Here is a 27,001-nt window from a genome sequence, read left to right on the forward strand (position 1 = left end):
AATCACTACAAGCAAGCCACCAAGGGCTCAGAGACTGGGTTAATCAGTAGATGAAAGCAACCCTTGTACTACTTGGAAGAGCTCCACTGGACAGCTACTTGAGGATGCAGTGGAGGCAGCAAAGTAGGCTACCTTAACCTCCACATAGTAGGCACAATTAGGTACTCTCATGTATGTTCAGTCACCCTCACAAGAAGACTGGTGCCACTTAGACTCCTGTCATCTCTGGACCAGTTTCACTGTCCAGAGCACTGCTGAGGATTTTAAATACCATGACCTGAAGATGGAGGTGTTTGATTTTCTATAAAATGGGAGGAACTGTCTCACATGCATTAACTCATAAACATTTTGTAGAGAAACACTCCTATTGGAATTCAGTAGGGATGGGGAACCTGTGGCACTCCACATGATGTTGGATTCCAACTCCCATCATCCCTGATCACTGAACATGCTGGCTGGGACTGATGGGAGTTGGAGTCCAGTACTATAGGGAAGGCCACAGGGCCCCATGTATATAGAAAGAAAAGGAACAGTGCGGAAAAGTAGGAAAACCTGTAATCTTCTAAGATGCTTTATGGTGTATCAGTGAAATCAATTTTCTTTGGGGACCTTCTAGAGGAATGTTGCCATTGTTTGGGGTTCCGGTCTTGGTTTCTCCTTTTTTTGGGGGGGGGGCTGGAAACCTTATCTCTTCTCCCCTTCATCGTCAGCTTTGGAATCTATTTACAAGTCTCTTGCGAACAGTACATTTAGAAAATACTACCCAATTCCATTTATAGTAGGTGTTACGTAGAAATAGCTTATATCTACAGCTCAGTAAATGTTTCATACAGACACGAAACACTATTTCCAGAAGGCATCAAACAGGATCGTGACTCAGGATGCAATCTTAAACACAGTTACAAGAGAGTAAGCTTCACTGAACACAATGGAACTTACTTCCAAGCAAATATCACAATGATAAAATTCAAGTTTCATTTTTTTCATATTCCTTTTAAGCTCCATGATTGGCTCTAGATCAGTGGTTCCCAACCTGGGGGCCGTGACCCCCAGGGGCCCTGCGAAGTAATGCAGAAATTCCGCGAACAGTAAAGAAATTAATTATTTATTAATTTTTTTAAAATGTCTTCACTCCCTCAACACTGTCTGCTTTCCACTGGCGCTGCAGATGACACCTCCCCCTTACTCCAAATGAGAGGGGAGGCCTTTTGCTGAAGCGCCAGAGCGTCTTTCAGGCACACTAAGGGCAGACATCTGACTATGAAATACATGGCAGATGCCAAAGAAGGCTGAGGGTGGAGGTACCAGGAAGAAGAGGGGATTACTATCACAGCCTCCTGTCTCCTTGCACTGCCGTTGCTGATGACGCCCTTACTCAGAATGAGAAGAGAGGGCTTTTTGTGAAGCAAAAAGAAACAAGGTTGCAAGGAAAGGCTACTTTCCCCCTTCCTTCCTAGCAGCCAGCCTGCCTCTCTGGGGGGAGGGGGTCACGAAATTTGTGGAGCTTACAAAGGGAGTCCTATACCCATAAAGGTTGGGAACCACTGCTCTAGTTTTCCCACAACAAAGAAATTAACAATTGTATAAGGTTAACAAAAAGTCGCCTCTGATCAGATATGAACACGAAGTTATTAAATTGGGTGAGAAATAATGTTGTGGTCTTAATAAGCCATAGGTAAGTCCATTAGCCTATTGCAGCTCATTAACAAACTCATTTTGTTCATAACATGAAAGAAAAACCACTCTATTTTACAACTCTCATTGGAATAAGGCATGTTAAATTGGCTGGAAAACAAATTATTGGAGTGGCAATTCCCCTCTTGTTTGTCTCTGGCAAAAAGCTTTGCCAGTGGTACACAGCTCTTTATGACAACTCCTGTGACCCTGGGGACAAGGAAGTGGAATAGTTCATCATATAAAAATGTCTGCATAAGTTGAAGTCAAAAGATTGGGGGGGAAATCATGCGGAGTAAAGAATTTTATATTGTAAGAGGAAAAAGGCAGTGGACAAATCCAAGACAAACTGTATGGGTAGATAGAGGTTACAATGGTTACCTCCCCAAATTCTTCATAGTTCTGCTCTATGTAGGTTGTCCCTTTCTTTTCCTGGGACAACTCCCCGTGGATTTCAGACTGATCGCTCTCACTCTCATTTGTCTTCCGGCTGTTCTCATGCATTTCGTTCTCAGACTCTTCTATATTGTCCCTTTCAGATTTGTCGGAAAAAGCATCGTTCTCCAGGTGATGGTTCTCCAGAGCTGATTCATTAAGGCTGAAACACACAGATGGCTACACCGACTTAGTTTCAAGGCACCGGAAGTCTTATAAGGTTGTTCATCCAGTCCAAGGACCACAGGCCAAGACGTATGGCTTTGCACTACATTCCTTAGAGATTCTCAAGAAAAGTTTCATAGAATTAGGAGGTACTTTGGAGGTCACCTAAACCAACCCCCTGCTCAGCGCAGGAGTACAATGTAGCATGCAACTACAGCAACCCTGGCAGATGCCCATCTATCCTCTGCTTAAACACCTCAAGTAAAGGAGATTTGGCTAAAAGCTACACCTCAGCTTTTTCAGCAGGTAGTTATTATGGTCCTTTTCTATTATGAAAAATATCCTCTAAACTCAATGTGACATGACAGAGGAGGAATATTTATTCAACAAGGCAGGATAAAATATATTTGGTTTTCCAGAACTCACATGCCCGTCATTTAAGAACAGATGTACAGCCATCTCCACATAGCCCTTAGGCTCAGTTCACACAGACAAACAGCTGCAGACTGACCTTTTGAAATTCAAACCACATGGGAAACAGATTCATATGGGAACATTGAAACAGTGCTTGCCACTGAGCTTTGGATGTTTACAGTATTAAATCTATGTGGCACGTGTGTGTTATAAGTCCAAATGGAAACCAACACACACAAATGGACAGCCACACGAAGCAACTGAAACATGTTTGGATTTAGATCAGACACTAGAGTCTTACTTGTTTGTGTGAAGTGGGACTTCCTAAACAGCAGCTTAGATCTGAAGAGCAACTTGAGATGTGCCTAAAGGCATATAACAGATAGGAAGATATATTTTACATATTAATGCACCACCTCCCCAGATTCTCAATACCAATAGATAGTGACTTGCCTAGGGACACTCAGAGACTGTGAAGCCAAGATGAGACTAGAACTACTTCCTGGCTCAAAACTCATGCCCTTTGCCACTAGAACAGGAGTGGCTAACCTGCGGCCCTCTCAAAGTTGCTGAACTCCCAACATGGCCAATGGGCAGGGATGATGGGAACTGTAGTTAAGCAACATCTGGAGGGCTACAGGTTAGCCACCTGCACTGGAAGAGAAGGTGTCTGCCATTTCCCTAAACACTTACTGTGTTAAGTTTCTCTAAAGGTGCCTCCAAACTGACAATATTTTGTGCAAGTGATTCATGTACGTACCGGAACTTTAGATTTACACATTTAAAGCGGATTAAAGCATTCTGTTACCTTTGCACAACAAATCCACTTTTTTAAAAAACCAGCAAATGTTTGCAGTTTGGAAAGTGATAGGAAAATGCATTGAAAAATATGGGATGAATGAATGACTAATGGGAAGACACGTAAACACCCTGCAAGCAATCAGGATGAAGGATTCGCAAAGACTAGATACAGTCCATCACATAAGCACTGTGCAAGCAAATCAGGATGAATGCTCATTAAATAGCTTGTCTGGAGGGGCCTTTATTTGCAACAGATAGGGAGAAATACTAGTTTAATTATTCTCTAGATTCAGATAATTTTTTCTGCATCTCTGAATAAAGAGAAACTACTGTGTTTGGGACAGATTGACTCAAAGTAGGTAAACCTTTATCCGTAATCCCTCCAAAATATTAATACTGCATGACAGGCTACCAGATTTTAAAGGGAGCATCCTGTAGAACATGAGAGCAGCACAGAACAGGAAGCATGCACACTTCCGATTCCAGAACACTCAATTTCCCTGGCATGCAATGAACAGACACCCCGGCATTAGAATGCCCCCCTGGCTTTTGAAATGTTAATGCGACAGCTCTGCTTAATGGCCAGACATCAAAGCTACACAGCCACAGTAGAGATAGATGCTATATCCTAAGTGTGTGTGCATGAGAGAAAGAGATTAGGGAAGCAGAACAGTCTGGCTCTGTTTCAAGTAAGATAACATAGAATTTTAAAATGGAAGCATAAGCCCAACTAGAAGCAGACTTGAATATGCTGAGGAAAAATTCCCATTAATAGCAGCAACAGCGTCTTCTTCATTGACAGAAAAGTTTCAGTGCTAGGGAGCTCCTTAGAGCAGAGGTGTAAGTTTGCAGCAGTTCCTGTGTAGGAATTCTACTAACAGACAGAGAAAGCAGCTATTAATCTCCACTTCCCATTCATATAATCATTATTACTTTTGTTTTCTGTAATCACCCAGCACAGCATCTCCCAGCTCAGGAGGGACTTCTTCTACCAAAGGTGACTGACTTCTTGAAGACACAATGTCTGCTTCTCTTATTTTCAAGCATAGTTTAAATAATCTGAAGAAAGCGTTAAATGTAATTAACCAACTTACTAATGGGAGCATGTCAGCTTAATTGGTCTAATTCCCTGAGGGGAGGATGTTTAATTGGAAGATTTATCCTACCATGGGGCACTGTCAGTGATAAATCTAGGAGCTTCTGTTAGTGCTACCTGGACAAATGGGTGAAAAACACTCTTCCTTGTAAGAGATCTCCACTTAGTTTCCTCCTAATATTTCTGCCATTGAATTTGTAACCCATCCTAATGTCCAGTTGGCAGGTTTTTACTCAACATTTAGAAAGCAATGGATGTTTACCTGTTTGTTAGGAACACAAAGCAGAACAAAGAATAGGATGCCATGTGTGTGCATGTGGGGGATGCATAAGGAGAGCCCTGCTGGATCAGAAGAACAGCCTATCTAATCTAGCACCCAGTTTCCCACAGTGGCCAGAAAAATTGCTTTCAAGAAGCCAACAAGCAGGACATTAAGGCAATAACCCTCTCTCACTGTTGCTTCCCAGCTACTTGCATTCAGAGGCACACACCCTCCGATCATGGAGATGGGATATAGCCACTGCGATTAGTAGCCATTGAGACCTTTAGCTGTCATGAATTTGTATAACCCTGCTTTACTGGCCATCACCAAATTGTGTGGCAGTGAGTTCTACGTGTAAACCATGGGCATTAGGGGAGATGTAGGCATGTGGAAATATTCCACGGCCAAAACTGGGATACTGGATGGGTGTAACATCTACAGCTATAATTCCACAGCAGCAAGAAGCAGAAGAAAAAAGTATTATGGAATTTCAAAATCTAGAAAGACTTTGTATCCAGCATGAAGGTTGCAGAGTCATTGCTCCAGTGACTTTGGAATGATCTGCAGCAGGCTGCAGAAAAGGGAATGAGGGCAATTCTCTTGGCAACACTGAGAGACTATCTGCATTTGGCTGTTCTTCTTGCGCGACTGCCACCTAGTAGCACTCATTCCATCAGGCAAGCTGAACTGCTTCCACCAAAGCTGGTCATTATACTGACTGTAACCTTTACAAGCCTAAGAGCAGACTATCTTGTTTGCATAATTCTGTAGCCATACTGGGAGTTTGGTTAAAGAGTAGGGTAAAATGCTTTACATTAATAAATAATCCGGCAGTGCTGTTATGCACCAATGTGTTTATCTGTGTATAACTGAACTGCTGATTGTGTTTGTGAGTGCTAAACCAATCCACATATTTACACCCACGCAGTCAAACCAACTTTAAGCTTGAAAGGCTCTCCAGTAGCTTAACTCAGCAAGTTACAAGACTTTTGAGGTTGCTGTTACTCAGACAGGAGTAGAGAGAACCTTTCATTTTTAATCTCCACGTTTTTATTCAACGAAGCATTGAAGAATTATGCTCCAAAATCCACAGTTGGGAATGACCTTTATTGGGACCAACCAAAACGTCACAAAAGTGTGGCACATTTTGTGATATTTTGGTTGGTCCCAATAAACAACCTAACAGCCCACTGGATCAGGTCAATGGCCCAACTAGTCCAGCATCCTGTTCTCACTGTAGCCAACCAGATGCTTATGGGAAGCCTGAAAGCAGAACCTGAGTGCAACAGCTTTCTCTCTACCTGTGATTCCCAGCAACTGGTATTCAGAGACATTCTGCCTCCAAGGTACTGCCCAACTGTGGATTTTGGAGTTTTTTCTCATGGACCAACATGGCTACCTTCAATTTTATGTACTTTGATGCTGCTGCAATTTATATCTTACATTGCTTGAATGATGATTTTGGTGGTTAATACATTCATACATTTCACAAGTTTGTTTTAACTCTGAGGCTACACTCTTACGTGCACATTTGAGCGCAGCCTCACTGAATGCATGCGTAAGTCAGTCAAAAGAAACTTTTATCAACCTGTGCATAAGGAGTAACAACACATCCAAGTGCCCTTTGCCATCCTGACTTTCTTAGCTCAAGTGTAATGATACTCTAATTACAAAGCTGTTCTTTATTCACTGCTAAAGTTTGGCCAGCTATAGAAGAGATTAAAGTGGATGAATGAAATGCACTGTCACTGTAGGAACCATAACAAAATTTCAGAATATATGCAATGAGTGATAAGCACATCCTTACTGGAAAAGTTCCTGATCTGAGATAGTCGCCGTGTGCAGTAGGTTATACAACCCAGTGTGTGAAGAATCAGCTGAGCAGTTCAGATCTCCATCCTTTCCCTGCTTGGACACGCTGAGCCTGAAAAGGCTGGAGCAACGCAAGGCCAGTTCCAGAGCATCCAACCAGCATCGGCCTGTAAAAACACAAACATGGAGGTCAAACACGACAATGCAATGCAAAATGCTCCCTTGACTTCACATTTTATTCATCTAGATATTTAATCCATTTTGAGGGACATAGCACATATGGTACAGCAAGGATTTCTTGTGCTCTGAAAACAATGAGATCTGGTGGATGCAGAACAAGAGTTAACATGTTATTTTCGGGTCCACTCTTCAGCATGTTCCATACTTCAGCTTCAGAAATACTTTCTGAAACACACACTCTGCTCTGCTAATGGAACTGCTGCAAGTCGACTGTATGGATGCTGGTCATTGTAAGCAGGTAGCATGGAACAAGCTGAACAGAAAGGTTATCCCTGAAATCTTTGGAGGGGAAAGCAGAGGTCAAAGGACAGTACCCGGCACCAGGTAACTTTGATGAGGCTTTCTCCACTTTCATAAACTGTCACAGATTACAGCTTCTTCCAGACTGTCACTATTTTTGAGGCATGATTCAATTGTATATTGGCAAATTTAGGCTGTACGATTAAAGTGGGTTGGCACTCGTGTGCAACAAAACTGCTTACACACACACACATTTTTGTGGTAAGAAAAGCAATGGGAAAATACACTGGAAAGCAGGGATAATAATGGCACTGGGCAATGTCATATAATCTCCATACAAACAAATCAGAATGAATGCTCAATAAACAGGCCATCTGGAAAAGCCCTTAAGCTGAGAATGGGATCCAATATAGACTGGAGCTTTTGGGTCCTCCCTTTCCCAACCCAAGGAAGAGAGAATGAACCTGGGGTTTTCAGCCTAATGAGGGACTTCCAATAGCTATTAGGTTTGGAAGGAGACAACCAGGAAAGCAAGGGATGCCTCCAATAGTCTATATCCAAGAGAGTTAATGCCTGCAGCAAATATGTTGGTATTGGCGAGTGCATTTAGGGACGAGTGAAAGGAAAATGGACAGATACAGAGACAGTATTTAAAGACTGCAAACACATGTGGCTTTTCATTTGTCTTGATCCAATTTTTAAACTTGCCAGGCTTTATATGTATGCAATATGAAGACAAGTGGTGCAGCTACTGTACTTAAGACCCAGGATTTAGACTGTGGATTTAATTGTTTTATGCCCCCTCTTGCCATTCCATGTTTTACAACTGCTTCTACATTCCTGATATAGTAAAAAACCCAAGAAACCCACAACAAACAGTGCCAAATCTGTGTTAAGGGGAATGTAAGATTAGTAGTAATTGTATAATAACCAGCCAATGTGCACATTCACCAGGCCTCATGGAAAATGTGCACATTAACCTTCCATGAAGAGAGAATTGTGCTCATCTCCTGGTCAAAATATGTAATCTCCAACAGGCCTTGGAAAATGTGCATATATTGCCTGGATTGTGTACATTCTTCAATCATTATGCAAAATCCCCAATTCAAAATCCCAAAACTCTTTGGAGAATGTGCATATCTCGGTTTAATTTTGTACATTCTCTGGCTAATATGCATAATCCTCAACAGGCCTTGGGGAATATATTGACTGTATTTTGTACATTCTCTGGGCATTATAAACAACCTCCAACAAGCCTTGGGGGAATGGATATATCTTGACTGCATTTTGTACATTCCCCAGGCAATATGCACATTCTACAGTCAGTATACAGTCTCCGAGAAACACACCTTTTTTCTATCTCACTTGGAAGTGTGCAATCTACACTCCCCGTGCTACTTGTGGCCCACTGCCTAATCTTACATGGCCCACAACGTGCCCTCCCATTGATCAGCTGAGCAGTGGGAAAGTGGAGTGGGGCTCCAGAAAAAGATTCCCTTTTTTTTCTGCTGTCCACTTCCTTTTCCATCATTCTCACCTGTTTCCCAGTAAGCTGAGCAGCACAAGTGGGGGGTTGCAGGGAAAGTTTTGAACCTTCCTTTCCTCTCTCACAGTTCTGATGGAAGTTGACCCCCATGCTGCTATTAATCTAAGGAAAAAGGGAGGCAGGGGGAGGCAGAGGGGATTTCATCCCTAGCTAATAGGTATTAATGGTACTTGGTTTCCAGCCAGGATTCTTTGATAAGAAAACTTGGAAGGAGATTCTTAAGCTGGGAAAAGCCCTCAGTGCAATTGCTGGATGACCGCAGTCTACATAGTCACTGCCAACTACCCCGTCGTACAACATAGAGGAATGGGGAAAGCAGCAAACAGCCATGCAGAGGATACACGTCCAGTAAGTAAACAGAAGCTGGTAGAGTCAGATGTTGATTTCAGCCTGACAAAGTCTAAGAAGTATGGAAGACTGAATAGGAGGAAGCACCCAAAGCCCAGTACCATAAGACTGGAACTATGTATCTCACCCATTTGCCAGTTGCCCAGGTCTGCAAGCTTCTCTCAGATTTATCTGAAGCCTTCCCAGGCCTCTCGGGTGGTTTTAGAGAAAGATTTGAAGCTGTAAAAGGAAAGCCACTGTCTCTCTGATTGGAAGTGTTCCTCCAACCATCATATTGTGATATGAAATGGAAAATGAACTGCCTTCAAGTTGATCCCAACTTATGGCAACCCTATGAATAGAGTTTTCATGGTAGGTGTCAGGCCCAGGATGTGACTCAGGAACCAGACCAACGGCAGTAGTTAATTCATGTTTTATTAGGGTAATGTCCAAACAAAGACTGCGTTTTCTCATGAAGCAATACAGGGATACAGGTCCTGCGGCATTGGGAGAAAGTTGACAGAGCAAGGGACTTCTTCCCGCCTGTTCTTTAAGAAGGGGCAAAACGGGCGCGCAATCTTTCGCTCCTCCTTAACTGCCCCTCAGGTACTGCCCGCCTTCCCCCCCCTTCTCTCCTGTCTTTTCAGCTGTCTGCGTGTGCGCGGTGAGGGGGGAAGCATCACCCCCTCCTCTTCTGAAGTTTCCGATTCCAGGATGGGGGATAGGGGAGGGGCTGATGGTAAACTGCCTCCCCGCTTTTCGGCTGTGAGCAGCCCTCCCTCTTTCCCCTCTTGCTCTGAGCCTGAAAGAGGGGGAGGCGTGAGAATGTCCAGGGAGGGCTCAGGCTCCCCGTTGCTAAGCGACCTTATCACTGGCAGTTCCTCTGTTTCGTCTTCGCTCCAAAGGGGGGAAGTTCCTCCTCCTTCCCTCTGCCATCCATCCGAATACTCTTCTCCCAACTCTCCGGGATCCAGCTCCCCGGGATTGGGACCCCAGCTCTGCCTTCCGACACCATCCCCCCTCCCAGGCTGTGCCCCCCTCCCCTTGTCTGGCTTGGGACGGTGGGGAAAACATTGATGGAAAAGTTTTACCAATTCTGGAGCATGCACATCAGCTGCATCTTCCCATGATCTGTCAGCCACCCCATAGCCTTTCCAGTGAATCAAGTACTGCAGCTTGTGGTGTCTGATCCTGGAATCTAAGATCTCCTCAACTTCAAACTCAAGCTGCTCATTTACCAGGAGTGGAGCTCCGGGAGGTTCCTCCGGCCGTAACTCACTGGGAGGGGCGGCTTTCGTTAAGAGGGATCGATGGAACACAGGATGTATTTTAAACGTGTCAGGCAGCTTCAGTCGGTACGCCACGGGATTGATTTGAGTTTCTATTTCGAAAGGACCCACCCTCTTGTCTTGTAATTTTCTACATTTGCCCGGCATCTGGAGGAAGCGGGTGGACAGCCATACCTGGTCTCCCGGTTGAAGGGGGGGCCCTCCTTCCTGTGCAGGTCAGCAACTCGCTTGTACTCCGTTTTGGCTTCGTTTAACTGCTGTTTCAGTGTCTGTTGCGCCGCTTGCAATTCCTTAAGGAAGTTCTCAGCTGCCGGTACCAGCATTCCTTCTGAGCTGCTTGGAAAGACTTTAGGATGGAATCCATAATTAGCGAAGAACGGGGTTTGTTGAGTGCTGGAGTGCAGAGAATTGTTGTAGGCGAACTCTGCAAAATGCAAATATGATACCCAGTCAGTCTGTTGATAGGACACATAACTTCGTAAATATCTTTCCAAAACGGCGTTCAAGCGTTCCGTCTGCCCATCTGTCTGGGGGTGATGGGCGGAGGAGAGTTTTAATTCCGTCTGCAACTGTTTCCACATTGCTCTCCAAAATTTGGCTGTGAACTGAGTTCCTCGGTCTGAGACTACGCTGTTTGGCAATCCATGCAGCCGGTAGACTTCTTTTATGAATAACTTGGCCATTTCTTTAGCCTCTAAGGCCCCTGCACAAGGAAGAAAGTGTGCCATTTTGGTAAGTAGATCCACCACTACTAAGATGGCTGTCATGCCTTGGGACTTGGGTAGATCAGTTATAAAATCCATGGAGAGGTCCTTCCAGGGTTCGTGTGGGACAGGCAACGGTTGTAACAGTCCTGCTGGTGTCCCTGTTTGTGTTTTTGTCCGCAGACAGACAGAGCAGGACTTTACATAACTCTCAATATCCCGACGCATTTTAGGCCACCAGAAGTCCTTGGCCACGTTCTGAATGGTCTTGTAAATCCCAAAGTGTCCCGCTGTGATGGAATCATGACACTGGCGTAGGATTCTGAGCCTTAATTCCCCTTCTGGCACATATCTGGCGGTTTTGAACCATAACAGTCCATTTCTCCAGTGAAAGGTTACTTCTGAGTCTTGACCTTGTCCCGTCTCCTGCTGATATTTTAGCATGTCTGCATCTTCTTGTTGTGCCTTTTTGAGTTCCTCTTCCCATGAAGGCTGGCATACTCCCAACGTTAATTTCTCTGGCGGGATTACGTACTGAGGCTGGTCCTCGGATTCACTTTCTTTGTATTGTGGCTGTCTGGATAAGGCATCCACTCTCTGGTTTTTGGCTTGGGCATGGTAAGTAATCTGGAAGTTAAACCTAGTGAAGAACTGGGACCATCTTATCTGTCTCTGGTTCAGCTTTCTGGCGGTTTGGAGGCTTTCAAGATTCTTGTGGTCGGAGCGCACTTCAATTCGATGAGAGGTCCCCTCTAGGTATTGTCTCCAGTTTTCAAAAGAGTCCTTGATGGCCAGCAGCTCCTTCTCCCAAACTGTGTAGTTCTTCTCTGCAGGCTTTAACTTCAGAGAGAAGTACGCACAGGGGTGCAGCTCCTTCCCTTCTTGGTCTAATTGTAGCAGGACCCCCCCGATGGCAAAATCTGAAGCATCTGCTTCCACTACGAAAGGGCGGTTCGGATCAGCAAAGCGCAGAATGGGCTCAGTAGCATACCTTCTCTTCAGCTCCTCAAAGGCCTCGGTGGCGTTCTCTGTCCATTGAAACTTCTTCTTCCCCCTTAAACAGTCAGTCAGAGGAGCTGTTAATTTGGAAAACCCTGGAATGAACTTTCTGTAATAATTGGCAAACCCCAAAAACCATTGTACATCCTTTTTGGTGACAGGTTGGCCCCAGTCCAATATGCAGCTTACTTTCCCTGGGTCCATCTCCACGCCTTCCGCTGAGATTTGATATCCAAGGAAGTCTAGAGACTTGAGGTCAAATCCACATTTCTCTAATTTAGCATACAGGTGATTTTCTCTCAGTCTCTTCAACACCGTCTTCACATGCTGGTCGTGGTCTTCCTGGTTCTTTGAGAACACCAGGATATCATCTAAGTAACAGATTACATACGTGTCCAACAAGTCTCTAAACACGTCATTCATGAATTTTTGAAAAATTCCTGGACTTCCACAAAGCCCGAACGGCATGACCAGGTATTCATACTGTCCGTAAGCGGTCAAGAATCCTGTTTTCCATTCATCTCCCTCCTTCATTCTGATCAGATTGTACGCTCCTCTCAAATCCAACTTCGTGAAGATTTTTGCAGAGCGCAGTCGGTCCAGCAACTCTGAGATCAGGGGCAGCGGGTAGCTGTTGGGGATGGTGATCTGGTTCAATGCGCGATAGTCATTACAGGGTCTGAGTTCCCCCCCCTTCTTTTTCACAAACAATAGTGGCGCTCCAGCAGGGGATTGTGAGGGGCGTATGAATCCTCGCCTCAGGTTTTTATCCAGGAATTCCTTCAGGGCCTCCCTCTCATTCTCTGTGAGAGAGTAGATTCTCCCTGATGGGATGCTGGCTCCTGGCACTAGGTCAATCGCACAGTTGTAAGGGCGGTGGGGGGGTAAAGTCTCTGCCTCTTTTTCATCAAACACATCTTTGAATTCTTCATACTTTGGTGGCAGGGTCACTTGCTCGATCTCTTGCACTGCCCCCGCTAAGGTGTTCTTGATTCCTTCAGGTTGACAGTTCTCCTGGCAATACTGTGAGGTGAACCACACCACCGCCTCCTTCCAACTTATTTTGGGTTCATGCTTTGCTAGCCAGGGCATTCCCAGAATCACCTCAAAGTTCGAGAGATCTGACACGTATAGCAAAATGAACTCTTCGTGACCAGGGATTTGAAGTTTCACTTCCTCCGTGGCTTGTGTCACCCCTCCTGACTTCAGGGGTCTCCCATCGATAGTCTCCACAGCTAGGGGAGCGTCCAGTTTCCACCGGGAAATTCCATGACGCTTGACTAACTTTGCATCAATAAAATTTGTGGAGGCTCCACTGTCAATTAAGGCAGTGGAATTAAACACCACTCCTCTGGAAGTTGTAATCCGAATAGGCAAGACCAACACCCCCTTTGAGGGAGGTTGGATCGTTGGGGGGCCTTTATACAACGCTGCCCCCAGTCCACCGGCCTGCACGTGGACTGGGTGTTCTAGTTTCCCGACGGCTCGGCTTTCCCCCCTTTCAGTCCACAGTCTCTGGCCACATGGCCCGGCTTTGAACAATAAAAGCATAAACGTTCCCGGCGTCATCTTTCCTTTTCTTCTTCCGACAGTCTTGGCCTAGCCCCTCCCTGTCCCTCAGTTGCATTACCTGCCATCCCTGCAGTGGGAAGGGTCTTGTTGCGGGATGCCGAGGCTGAGTATCTCAGGACCTCCTGCTTCCTTTCCAGGCACCTTCCTTCCATCCGGTGATCTATCTGTAGGCATAGCCGGATGAGCCCTGGTAGGTCAGCGGGGGGGGGAGGTCCTGGCCAACTCATCCAGGATTTCAGCATTTAATCCACTCCGGTACATAAACATCAGGGTGGCGTCATTGTAACCAGTTTCCTGGGACAGAATTTTAAAAGTGTTAGTGTACTCGGAAACAGTCCCTTTAGCTTGCTTCAGAGCGCCTAGTTGCCGCGCTACTGTTTCAGCCCTTTGCGGGTCTTGAAACATCTCGGTCATCTCCTGTATAAATCCTCTGTACCTTCCTAAGACAGTATCCTTTCTCACGAGATACGGAGTCACCCATTTTGCAGCTTCTCCCTCCAGGAGGCTAATCACGAAAGCTACTTTAGCCCCATCGTCTGGAAATTCCGTGTGCCTGACATCCAGATATAACTCACATTGAGCCACGAAGGTTGCCAACTGATCACTTTGTCCCGCGTATTTTGGGGGCAATCCAATGGGAACCTTTACTACGGCAGCTGGAGGGGCTGTTCGCATCTGGTCTATCGTGGCCTTCAAGGTTTGATTATCCGTCTTCAGCGCCTTGACTGCTGCTAGCAGGGCTTGAACATCCGTCTGCAAATCAGCTACCTTAGTCCTCAAGAGTTCCACTTCTTCCGTCTCAGAAGTGGGGTTCGTCCCCCCCGCTGCTCCCTTTGACATCTTGTCCCAGTCAAGTGAAGAGAGCGTTGAGGGTGATTTAGGTGGCTCTGTCAAGCTGTCAGGCCCAGGATGTGACTCAGGAACCAGACCAACGACTGTAGTTAATTCGTGTTTTATTAGGGTAATGTCCAAACAAAGACTGCGTTTTCTCATGAAGCAATACAGGGATACAGGTCCTGCGGCATTGGGAGAAAGTTGACAGAGCAAGGGACTTCTTCCTGCCTGTTCTTTAAGAAGGGGCCAAACGGGCGCGCAATCTTTCGCTCCTCCTTAACTGCCCCTCAGGTACTGCCCGCCTTCCCCCCCCTTCTCTCCTGTCTTTTCAGCTGTCTGCGTGTGCGCGGTGAGGGGGGAAGCATCACCCCCTCCTCTTCTGAAGTTTCCGATTCCAGGATGGGGGATAGGGGAGGAGCTGATGGTAAACCGCCTCCCCGCTTTTCGGCTGTGAGCAGCCCTCCCTCTTTCCCCTCTTGCTCTGAGCCTGAAAGAGGGGGAGGCGTGAGAATGTCCAGGGAGGGCTCAGGCTCCCCGTTGCTAAGCGACCTTATCACTGGCAGTTCCTCTGTTTCGTCTTCGCTCCAAAGGGGGGAAGTTCCTCCCCCTTCCCTCTGCCATCCATCCGAATACTCTTCTCCCAACTCTCCGGGATCCAGCTCCCCGGGATTGGGACCCCAGCTCTGCCTTCCGACAGTAAGCGGTATTCAGAGGTGGTTTACCATTGCCTTCCTCTGAGGCTGAGAGGCGGTGAACGGCCCAAGGTCACCCAGTGAGCTTCATGGCTGTGTGGGGATTCAAACCCTGGTCTCCCAGGTCGTAGTCCAACACTCTAACCACTACACCAGAGCTTGGAAGATTACTTTTAAAAAGTAATAAATTACAGTTACAATTACATCATCCCAAAAAGTAGTAATTACCATTACAATTACAATTGCTCTGAAAGTAACTGATTACTTTACTTCTTCTCAAAAGTAATCACTACAATTACATTTCCATTATTTTTTAAAAAAAGCCTACAAGGTGCTGGCCTTGGCTGCTGCACATCTAAGTAGCCTAAAACAACATTAAAAATAAACACACACATACAGAGGTAGTAGAATAATTCTTTTATCCATAAGATAGCGATGGTGGTCTCTCCGCTGGTAAGGGAGGTGGGGAGGTAGGCAGAGGCCACTACTCAGATCTTTGCACGGCAAACCAAGTGCAACCCCCCCACTCAGCCAGCAAGCATAATCTCTCTCACTTAACCACCTCTCAGACCCTGCCCTGCCACCAACTAAGGGATACTCACCCAAGCAAACATTTTCCCCTGAGATGCAAAAAAGTTAAAATACTGCAAATGCAGCATAGTAGCCAGAGAGGGTGGTGGAGACCACTTTGTGTGCCAAGTGCAAACACAGTACACACACACACATGCACACACACAGAGTCATCTTTCACCTCCACAGTTCTTTATATCCAGTCTACTGCTGCCTCCTTCTCCTTCTTGCCCTTCGGCTCCTTTTTCCCTCCACTCCTGCTCTAAAAACGGACTCTAACAGAAAATCAGTGAAAGGCGATACTTCCTTGTGACCTACAGGTGGTGCTGTGCTTCTTGAATCAACTACTTGCTGAAAAGGATTAAACGTAAAAACGGCAGGCCAACAACAGCAGCTTCTCCAAGTAAACCCACTCTGAGCCATGTACTTTGGATTTGCAAGCAAAATAAATTGAAGTGATATTAGAACCAGATGAAAGAAGTCACAGAAGAGAAGAGTGATTTTGTTCCCTATGAGTTGGTTCACGTAGAACATTAACACTAACATAACGAAAGTAAACTCCAGAATTGAGGAGCAGACAACAGCAAGACTTTATTAAATGTATATAGTCCTATTCCCATACCCCACCCCAAGCTATGCTACTGATCTATCAAGATATTTGGACAGACCTGCTTCTGGTTTAGCTCTATCCATACAAACTTTAATTTGGTGTGTAATATTCTCAGCAATTTGAGAGTCCCACACAGTGTTAAAACAAGGTGATGGCCTTACTGTTCGCAATAAAAGTTGTTTATATTGGGCCAGTTTGCACCTAACGCTAAACTACAGGTTAACACTATATGCATGAGCTAGAAGCAAGCTCAAACAAAGCCACACGCTCACACAGTCCTTCTCCCTGCTGTGCCTGGGAAAAGGATCTCTGCAATCTTTACATTCTGGAAACCTTGAAAGTGAATGAGGCAGACACAATCAGACTGACATCAACCACACATCAGCTGGGGAATGTGCCTGATGTGGTGCTCTCCTGGCATGATCCAGCTTGCCCCTTTGTGCATTCAAATAGATCACCTGAAGAGGGCTTATATATCTCAGTGATGTACAAATAAATCCAGTGTGCTCCACTTATCTAGAGTTGCCACATATACCTGCTCATACTCTATGGTTAACACATAACCATTCACCCAAATGGCAATTTCTTAAGATTGCCACTTAAGCAATCCACCAGAAAAATTAGATCATAAAAGCAGCACATGTGACACAAGAATACACTGTAGAATACACTGGTCTTATTCTAATGGAGCCCGGTGGAGGAAAAATCCTGCCTGCCCAGGAATCTGCCTAATTACTATGAGCTCTTATGTGGCTAGTGCCCTGCACTATAACATATATTGCGCAATGGTTAATTCAGCCCATTTGTCTGAGTCACATAGAGAAAACAGTAATAGAAAAACATGGCTGTGGGGTAGCACTCTATCCGTACAAGGCAACTCAATATCCACCAAAACGCCTAAGTAATAACGAACAATAAGTGCTGGTAAATCAATGAACATGTATACAAAGTATGGGCTAAAGACGGGATGAATATGGTTTCAGATTAAAAAAAATTGGCCTCTCATAATTCCTGCTCCCAATGCACCTGGCTAGCATTTTCTCTAAGGCAGAGTGTGGAACAAAGAGAGCTAGTGTGGTATAGTGAATGGCATGTTGGATCCAGACCATGGCAACTGGAGTTCACATCTTTGCTCACCCTTGAAAGCCAACTGAGGTTGCAATCTCATGTTTGCTTTCCTGGGAGTATGACACATCGAACAAATGGACCTATTTCTGAGTAGGCATTCATAGTACTGCACTGTTCTAATGGGCAATAAGTCTCTCTCTCACACAAACAAAAAAACCTCTCCTCTGAAGGTGCTATTTGTACTGAGAGGAAATCCTTCTACTTGCAAATAAGAGCTTCAGAGGAGGAACTGCAGCAGGGGAGGAAAGGCTTAAACTCCCTACCTGTTGAGATCTGATAGTGATCAGCCTTGCCCCACCCCCTGTGGCTGCTATTTGTCACACCTGCACTTCCCTGAACACCTTGGAGGAAGGACAAAGTACAAATGTGCCAAATAAATAAATCAGAGCATCCCATACATTTCCATTTTTTAAATTGAGACTATATAGGATAAACCAATACTGAAGTGCTGTTAATATTTTGCCAGGTTTTTTTTAATCATCTTCAAAATGCAGTTTTCAAGGATGGAAGGGTCTGAGGACACACAAAGGAGCACGTTGCTGCTTGAGTACACAGGGCTGATTGCATGTAACTCATAGCAAGTGAAAATTAGAGAAGCTCAAAGGCTTCTGTAAACAAGACAGGCCAATCTAGTCTACAGAAGCTGAAAGGAAAATGATCTAACATACACCTCCCTTTTCCAGCTTGGTCCCAACAAAAACTTTGTGCTAGCCTCCCCAGCAAGAAAGTGACCCAGCACATTTTGAAATTGAGTTAAATGGAATGTCAAGCTAAATTGATCTTTAAGGAGGTAATAGCTTTTAAGATGTGGATTGATAGGCAATTATTGGAGCTATTAAATTGCGTCAAAAGCCTGAGGGACCCTTTGGTTTTCATCTCTCTTCTGTGAACTGTCTTAATCTGACCAGTACACTACCATCCACACAAAAAACCTAATTACATCTTGTAGCTATCTTGGACAGAGGAACAAAGCAGGATATGGAATATCAATAGAAAGTGTTCTGCAAAGTCTGCAGGTTCCCCCACAAGATTTAGCATGGCAATGACAAAAAGCAAACAAACAGGTAAGGCCTTTTGTTTTTGAATATTTTGCACTCAGTACCACTGTATTAAAGGCAGTTCTCACCACAAAAACAAAAATGTCCATCTGAAGAAAACAGCCTAGCAGAGTTCAGTGTCTGCAAAGCCAGGAATATTTTGGTGAGATCTCAGTGACCTAATCCAAAGGAGACTTGGTGTGTGAGAATATGGAGACTTAATTGACAACAGCATGGCTGCAGAGTCACCACATGTGATCAAAAGAGCATGTGTTGTTTTCAGGCAATCCTCTTACTGTCGTTCAACCTCTTGGGTTCTAGCTTAGAAATCAGTGGACAAGAGATTACAGGGTGGGCTCAAGCCATTTTGCTAACTGAGGCAAAGGGCAAAATGGCAGCCCCCCCACCACATTCCATGGGCTGGGAGTGGAGGCAAGCGTCCAGTTTAAGGATGGGATGCAGGACAGGCCAAGCAGCATACATAGCTCTGACCTCCAACAGTGGGCAATAGATGAGGAGCTTAATGTGAACAATCAAGGGGATGTCACTGCTGTCTCTATTATCTGTTGCCTGAGGTGGTTGCTTCAGTTTTGCCTATTGGTCAAGGCAGCCCCGAGAGAAGTGATCCAAATGGCCTTTAGGAATGATGACTGTGTTTGTATTCCAGCTATCTCATTAAAAAATATATGGGAAAAAATATTCACAGCGGAAATAATGATCAATTTGATAAAAATGAATGTCCGAACACCATTCCTAGTGTTTAAAACACGCAACACTTAGTTAAAATATGGATTGAGCTTCCGGTTCCGCTTTCCGGTAAGGCAATTTTCACTTCGGCTCCCTTTGTTATAATCTAAAAAGCTCCCAAAGCGACTCTGTTTTAGGCTAATAAACTGAAATTGACATCGTCCTTGAAGCCCAGTCTCTGTAGCACATTCCAAGGTCGATTTATCTTCTTTAAAGACATTTAGTCGTTCAGTAAAGGGAAACAACAGCTGTCTCTGTCTCTAACATCCATTTCAAAAAAAAAAAATTGTACAGCTGCCAACAGCACAGGATAAAGTATTCTAACAGAAACAGAGATAATAATAGAAATAAAATTGGATCTATATAAAGCGAAACTTCCCACTTTTGATTTTAGTTGCTAATGCAAGACAGTGAGCACGCTGGGCTGATTCTGCAAACATAACAATTCTAGCCCGGGTCGCAAGCTATCAAGCTCTTGGCAGTCAAAATTGGTGATTGCGTATATTTTAAATCCTGTTTTAAAGACAAATGACATTACAATGGTTCTTACATGGAAGAACTGCTTAGACTTGGGCATATCCCTTGGTGCAGAGGAACTCCCATTTGCATCATCTCAAGCAAAGATTACGCAATTTTTTCAGCCAAAGCTGGATGTTCCCCAACCAACATTATCAGTACCAACAGCATTTAAGGCAAAATCGCAGCTGCTAAGCTCCCACGACTAGTCTTTAGACCACCAGTTACAATCCTACACATTCAACGAAAACATCTATGCTAGAAACCTTGCGGATGAGCTCCAAGATGCGGGTTTAAATTATTCCTCCACCTCGAAGTTAACAGACTACCCCTCAGAAATAATCATTCTTGATTCAGTTGATCAGTCCAAAGAATCTAAGATCCTAACTCCAGGAGCCACTCCGACATTTTCACCCTCAAGTCATCCTAATGCCACAGATCTCAACCCACCGTCCAAGGGCTGGGCTAGGGCAATAACAGAAGAACTGGCACTTATCAAGGTGTTCATTTCGGAAACGAATAGCCTATTAACCACCTTGACTAAGACTTTGGCACATCTCTGTTCAGAAAGATCTAACAGCCCAGATAAAACTGAGGGCACTCACAATCCCCGGGTTCGGCCATCTCAGGTCTCAGGCTCGTCTGAAAGTGGCCCCAAGAAAAAAGGCCAGCCACTAAAAAAGGGAAACAAACCTAAAAAAATCTAAGAACATCAAAAACCCTAAGCCGGCTCCATCAAGGAAAATGAATTTCAAACCCTTATTTAAATTATTGGACGCTTCACCAAAACGGAAAAAATTGGTTGGTGTTAATCTCCCATCTAAAAGCATTTTGGGCCCCCCTTCGGATAGAGAGGAGGTCACGGTTGATCCCGCTTTGGAACTGACTGATAATGCCACCCTCGCTCAAGACTCTATCAAACCACTCTATGACTCCTCTCCTCATATTACTGCACACAATTCACCAAATTGGGAGCTGAAACTAATGAGAAATAAGTTAGCGGCTACATTCTTACTTAAGACATCTGACCTTTGGCCAAATTCTTCAATAAGACAGATTTTCGACACCTGCCTGCTTCCTTTCTTCCCGGACTTACAAAAGAACTATATCAAGCACGTGACCTACCTGTTTTCATATGAGTCTGAAAGATGTGTAATTCTAACCTTTCACTCATTCCAACTGGCAGACCGGATTTACAAACTGAGAGATGACCTAGAAACCCAAGGCATACTGCTGTATCGTCACTTCGTCAATAAGGCTCCACCTAATCCGCTTCTCAAATTCAATTTCCACGGCCACAGTCGGCCCAAAATGAAGACCGTTTACAAGCATACTCCACCAAAAATAGTCATCAGAAATTGTCATCTTCTCCTCCCTCGCGAGTCCACAATCAAAATCTGGAGGCAATAACTATATCTGAGGACAGGATTACAAACAATGTGTCTTTTCTTCCTGAAGAACTTTCCCTCCTAGAAACATATGGTCGATTGCCTAAAACTGAACAGGCAAATATCGTCAGCAGATTATCATATCTTATCCAAAATTTAACTAAGGATCATTCTGATGCATATGGCGTCGACTACACCAATTGCCTTTCCTCCGATTCGGAAGACTTCATTGACCCTTCACTCACCAAGCTTGAAACTGATTTTTCTTTGCAATCCCTAGCATTAAATAACAATAACTGTGTATCAATTCCCGCCGTCAAGTCAGTTCCGCCAGACTCCCTACTCAACAAAATGCCTGCGGGTGATCCATTTTCCGTGCCAAACTTAACCTGGCTCGAAAGACGATTTTTATCTCCGGAAGAATTGGGCTCTCCAGATAAAATCCGAAAGACCAAAACAGAGTCTTTGTGGAATCCCACAGCCAAAGTAACATCGAATGTAAGTGTCCTAACTCCCCTAGTGAACATTATCACCCCATTCCCTTGACAACAGCATAAGATTCTAACTAACCTAAAAGTCCCTGTCCCTACCCCCAAATCCCACAATAATCAGAGTTTTCAGGCCTTGGGTACCCCTCTGGCAATTCTATCGTGGAACATCGCTGGCTGAAAGAACAAGATGGCAGATCCGGCCTTCATACAGTTCCTACAAACTTTTGACATTATCTTTATTCAGGAAACGTGGATTATATCTGACGAGCCTATTGGGATCAGGGGGTATAAATCTTGGCAAAAACTGGCCACTAAATCTGCACCCAAAGGACGAGGCTGTGGCAGCTTGGCAATTTTGGTTGCCAAGCACCTCACTGATCAAGTGAGTGAGCTTAAAATAGAGGCCCCGGCTTGCTCTCTTGCCTTGGGGTTGAAGCTTCCTGGTGTTCCGCCTATAAGAACATAAGAACATAAGAAGAGCCTGCTGGATCAGGCCAGTGGCCCATCTAGTCCAGCATCCTGTTCTCACAGTGGCCAACCAGGTGCCTGGGGGAAGCCCGCAAGCAGGACCCGAGTGCAAGAACACTCTCCCCTCCTGGGGCTTCCGGCAACTGGTTTTCAGAAGCATGCTGCCTCTGACTAGGGTGGCACAGCACAGCCATCATGGCTAGTAGCCATTGATAGCCCTGTCCTCCATGAATTTGTCTAATCTTCTTTTAAAGCCGTCCAAGCTGGTGGCCATTACTGCATCTTGTGGGAGCAAATTCCATAGTTTAACTATGCGCTGAGTAAAGAAGTACTTCCCTTTGTCTGTCCTGAATCTTCCAACATTCAGCTTCTTTGAATGTCCACGAGTTCTAGTATTATGAGAGAGGCAGAAGAACTTTTCTCTATCCACTTTCTCAATGCCATGCATAATTTTATACACTTCTATCATGTCTCCTCTGACCCGTCTTTTCTCTAAACTAAAAAGCCCCAAATGCTGCAACCTTTCCTCGTAAGGGAGTCGCTCCATCCCCTTGATCATTCTGGTTGCCCTCTTCTGAACCTTTTCCAACTCTAGAATATCCTTTTTGAGATGAGGCGACCAGAACTGTACACAGTATTCCAAATGCGGCCGCACCATAGATTTATACAACGGCATTATGATATCGGCTGTTTTATTTTCAATACCTTTCCTAATTATCGCTAGCATGGAATTTGCCTTTTTCACAGCTGCCGCACACTGGGTCGACATTTTCATCGTGCTGTCCACTACAACCCTGAGGTCTCTCTCCTGGTCGGTCACCGCCAGTTCAGACCCCATGAGCGTGTACGTGAAATTAAGATTTTTTGCTCCAATATGCATAATTTTACACTTGTTTATATTGAATTGCATTTGCCATTTTTCTGCCCATTTACTCAGTTTGGAGAGGTCTTTTTGGAGCTCTTCGCAATCCCTTTTTGTTTTAACAACCCTGAACAATTTAGTGTCGTCAGCAAACTTGGCCACTTCACTGCTCACTCCTAATTCTAGGTCATTAATGAACAAGTTGAAAAGTACAGGTCCCAATACCGATCCTTGAGGGACTCCACTTTCTACAGCCCTCCATTGGGAGAACTGTCCGTTTATTCCTACTCTCTGCTTTCTGCTTCTTAACCAATTTCTTATCCACAAGAGGACCTCTCCTCTTATTCCATGACTGCTAAGCTTCCTCAGAAGCCTTTGGTGAGGTACCTTGTCAAATGCTTTTTGAAAGTCTAAGTACACTATGTCCACTGGATCACCTCTATCTATATGCTTGTTGACACTCTCAAAGAATTCTAATAGGTTACTGAGACAGGACTTTCCCTTGCAGAAGCCATGCTGGCTCTGCTTCAGCAAGGCTTGTTCTTCTATGTGCTTAGTTAATCTAGCTTTAATAATACTTTCTACCAGTTTTCCAGGGACAGAAGTTAAGCTAACTGGCCTGTAATTTCCGGGATCCCCTCTGGATCCCTTTTTGAAGATTGGCGTTACATTTGCCACTTTCCAGTCCTCAGGCACGGAGGAGGACCCAAGGGACAAGTTACATATTTTAGTTAGCAGATCAGCAATTTCACCTTTGAGTTCTTTGAGAACTCTCGGGTGGATGCCATCCGGGCCTGGTGATTTGTCAGTTTTTATATTGTCCATTAAGCTTAGAACTTCCTCTCTCGTTACCACTATTTGTCTCAGTTCCTCAGAATCCCTTCCTGCAAATGTTAGTTCAGGTTCAGGGATCTGCCCTATATCTTCCACTGTGAAGACAGATGCAAAGAATTCATTTAGCTTCTCTGCAATCTCCTTATCGTTCTTTAGTACACCTTTGACTCCTTTATCATCCAAGGGTCCAATCGTCTCCCTAGATGGTCTCCTGCTTTGAATGTATTTATATAATTTTTTGTTGTTGGTTTTTATGTTCTTAGCAATGTGCTCCTCAAATTCTTTTTTAGCATCCCTTATTGTCTTCTTGCATTTATTTTGCCAGAGTTTGTGTTCTTTTTTATTTTCTTCATTTGGACAAGACTTCCATTTTTTGAAGGAAGACTTTTTGCCTCTAAGAGCTTCCTTGACTTTGCTCGTTAACCATGCTGGCATCTTCTTGGCCCTGGTGGTACCTTTTCTGATCTGCGGTATGCACTCCAGTTGAGCTTCTAATATAGTGTTTTTAAACAACTTCCAAGCATTTTCAAGTGATGTGACCCTCTGGACTTTGTTTTTCAGCTTTCTTTTTACCAATCCCCTCATTTTTGTGAAGTTTCCTCTTTTGAAGTCAAATGTGACCGTGTTGGATTTTCTTGGCAATTGGCCAGTTACATGTATGTTTAATTTAATAGCACTGTGGTCACTGCTCCCAATCGGTTCAACAACACTTACATCTTGCACCAGGTCCCGGTCCCCACTGAGGATTAAGTCCAGGGTTGCTGTCCCTCTGGTCGGTTCCATGACCAACTGGTCTAGGGAATAGTCATTTAGAATATCTAGAAACCTTGCTTCTTTGTCATGACTGGAACACATATGCAGCCAGTCTATGTCCGGGTAGTTGAAGTCACCCATTACTACCACATTTCCTAGTTTGGATGCTTCCCCAATTTCATATCTCATCTCAAGGTCTCCCTTAGCATTTTGATCAGGGGGACGATAGATCGTTCCCAGTATTAAGTCCCTCCTGGGGCATGGTATCACCACCCACAACGATTCTGTGGAGGAGTCTGCCTCTTTTGGGGTTTTGAGCTTGCTGGATTCAATGCCTTCTTTCACGTATAGAGCGACTCTGCCACCAATACGTCCTTCCCTGTCCTTCCGATATAGTTTATATCCAGGGATAACCGTATCCCACTGGTTTTCTCCATTCCACCAATACCTATATCCCCCCGTCCAACTCTTTTCAGCCAGTCTCTCCTTGGAGGGCGCTGGAATCCTTCCTGGAAACACTCCAACTCAGATATCCAACCTATGAGTTTCTCCTTGGCGGCGATTTTAACGCTAGGCTGGGCTCAAGCTTTCCCAAGGGACATGTAAATCTTAATGAATCACTGGAGGGTTTCCCTCTCCTATTTAGATCAGCAAAGGACCACATAGTCAATAAATATGGAGTAGCCCTTAGCCAACTATTACAAAAATTTCAGCTGTTTTGCCTTAATGGATCTCCATTAGATCTCTCCAAAGGCAATTTCACATATCTTGCAAGGTCGGGGGCCAGCTTAGTGGACTATTTTCTGGGTTCTCATACTTTGATTAACAGGGTTAAGCAACTGGAAGTGTTACCAAGACCAGAAAGCGATCACCTGCCCCTAAAATTATCTCTTAAGGTCCCAAAAACTGGTACATCGCTTCCTATAAAGATTTCCCGTCATGAGCCTTTGGTTGGTCTTAAACGCCGTAAATGGTCACAAGACATAGGGATAAGGGCCCACAGCATCCTCCAATTAAGCCCCCTCCCCTTGTTACGTCAGACAGCAATATCAGATCTCCAGAACAACATTAACATATATGAAGATGTCATAACTGAAAGACCACAGATAATAGCCCTAACGATACTTCCAGCCTCCCTTCACCCCAGAACCTGGTTCGACAAAGAATGCAGGTTTTTCAAGAAACACCTTATCAAGCTAATCAAATTATTCCGCGCCAATAATAATCCTGGTATTTTTTATCAATTAATAACACAGAGAAGGGCTTATAAAACCCTACTCAAAAATAAAAAACAAGCTTTTTACCAGGCAAATTGGTTAGCCCTGGAAAAAGCGGCCCGTGATAAAAATGAGCCGGAATTCTGGAAACTTTTGCAGGGTAATTTTGACCCAACGCCTCTCACATATTCTTCTCCAATTGCCCAAGAGATTTGGGTGGCTCATTTTAGTTCAATCTTCGGTAGTCCACTCCCTCCAAGTCCCGTGGAGATAACAAATGAGCTGACCGGCCTTCCGCCTTGGCCACCAATCACTTCTGACGAAGTTAGAGAGCTTATCTCCTCCCTGAAAGCAGGGAAAGCCCCCAGGGAGGATATGATACCTCCAGATTTCTTAATTCAAGATTCATCTTGGTGGGCTCCTCTACTCGCTGCCCTATTTACTTATATAAACACCACAGGCAGAATTCCACAAGGCTGGCGAACTAGCATTGTAGTTCCTATTTTTAAAAAAGGAGATCCCACCATACCTTCAAACTACCGCCCTATATCCTTACTCAACATTTCATCGAAGCTGTATAGTCGTCTGCTCCTCAATAAGCTTAAAGACTGGGACCAGTCCAACCATATAATACGTGAAGAACAGGCAGGCTTTAGACCAAATAAAAGCACAATCGATCAGGTTTTCACACTATACCACCTCATGAAGAAAACACGATCTAAAGCAAACCCTTCTTTATATCTAGCCTTTGTTGACTTCAGCGCGGCCTTTGACTCAGTGGATAGGGGGCTCCTATGGAAAAAACTGGCCAATTCAAATATAGATAAAAGATTGTACTGGATGATTAGGGCTCTCCACCAAGCCAACGTAGCCCAGGTACGCCAAAATATCACAGGCTCCTTGTCAACAAAAATCCCAGTCCTAAGGGGGGTTAAACAAGGCTGTCTACTGGCTCCTTTTCTTTTCACCTTTTTCATAAACGACCTTGTAGATACACTTACTTCACCTGCCTTTCCCCCCCCCTCTATTGGTGACAAAAAGATCAATGTCCTCTTGTATGCAGACGACGTGGTACTCTGCTCCCAAACAAAAATTGGGCTCAGACGCATGATTTGCAAATTGAAAGAGTATTGTGATGCCCAAAATCTTACTATCAACCAGTCTAAATCAAAAGTTATGATCTGTGGGAAATTTATGAAAGTTAAAAATAGATGGCCTTTAAATGGAGCCACTCTTGAACAAGTTCCCACCTTTAAATATCTGGGTGTACACTTATCC

At 44.5% G+C, this 27,001-nt stretch overlaps 1 protein-coding gene across 2 annotated transcripts in view; it reads right to left on the reverse strand.

Moving 5' to 3' along the window:
* The window catches only part of OSBPL5 (oxysterol binding protein like 5), a 249,302-nt gene that overhangs the window by 41,933 nt on the left and 180,368 nt on the right, over positions 1-27,001 (reverse strand). For both annotated transcript variants that reach the window (XM_061610182.1, XM_061610183.1), the window contains exons 8-9: positions 6,655-6,826; positions 2,056-2,272 (exon numbers count right to left, since the gene is read on the reverse strand). In XM_061610182.1, the coding sequence (XP_061466166.1) occupies positions 2,056-2,272; positions 6,655-6,826 (389 nt within the window). The remainder of the gene's footprint in view (positions 1-2,055; positions 2,273-6,654; positions 6,827-27,001) is intronic.

The sequence above is a fragment of the Rhineura floridana genome, chromosome 2, assembly GCF_030035675.1.
Source record: "Rhineura floridana isolate rRhiFlo1 chromosome 2, rRhiFlo1.hap2, whole genome shotgun sequence".
Classification (NCBI taxonomy): Eukaryota; Metazoa; Chordata; class Lepidosauria; order Squamata; family Rhineuridae; genus Rhineura; species Rhineura floridana.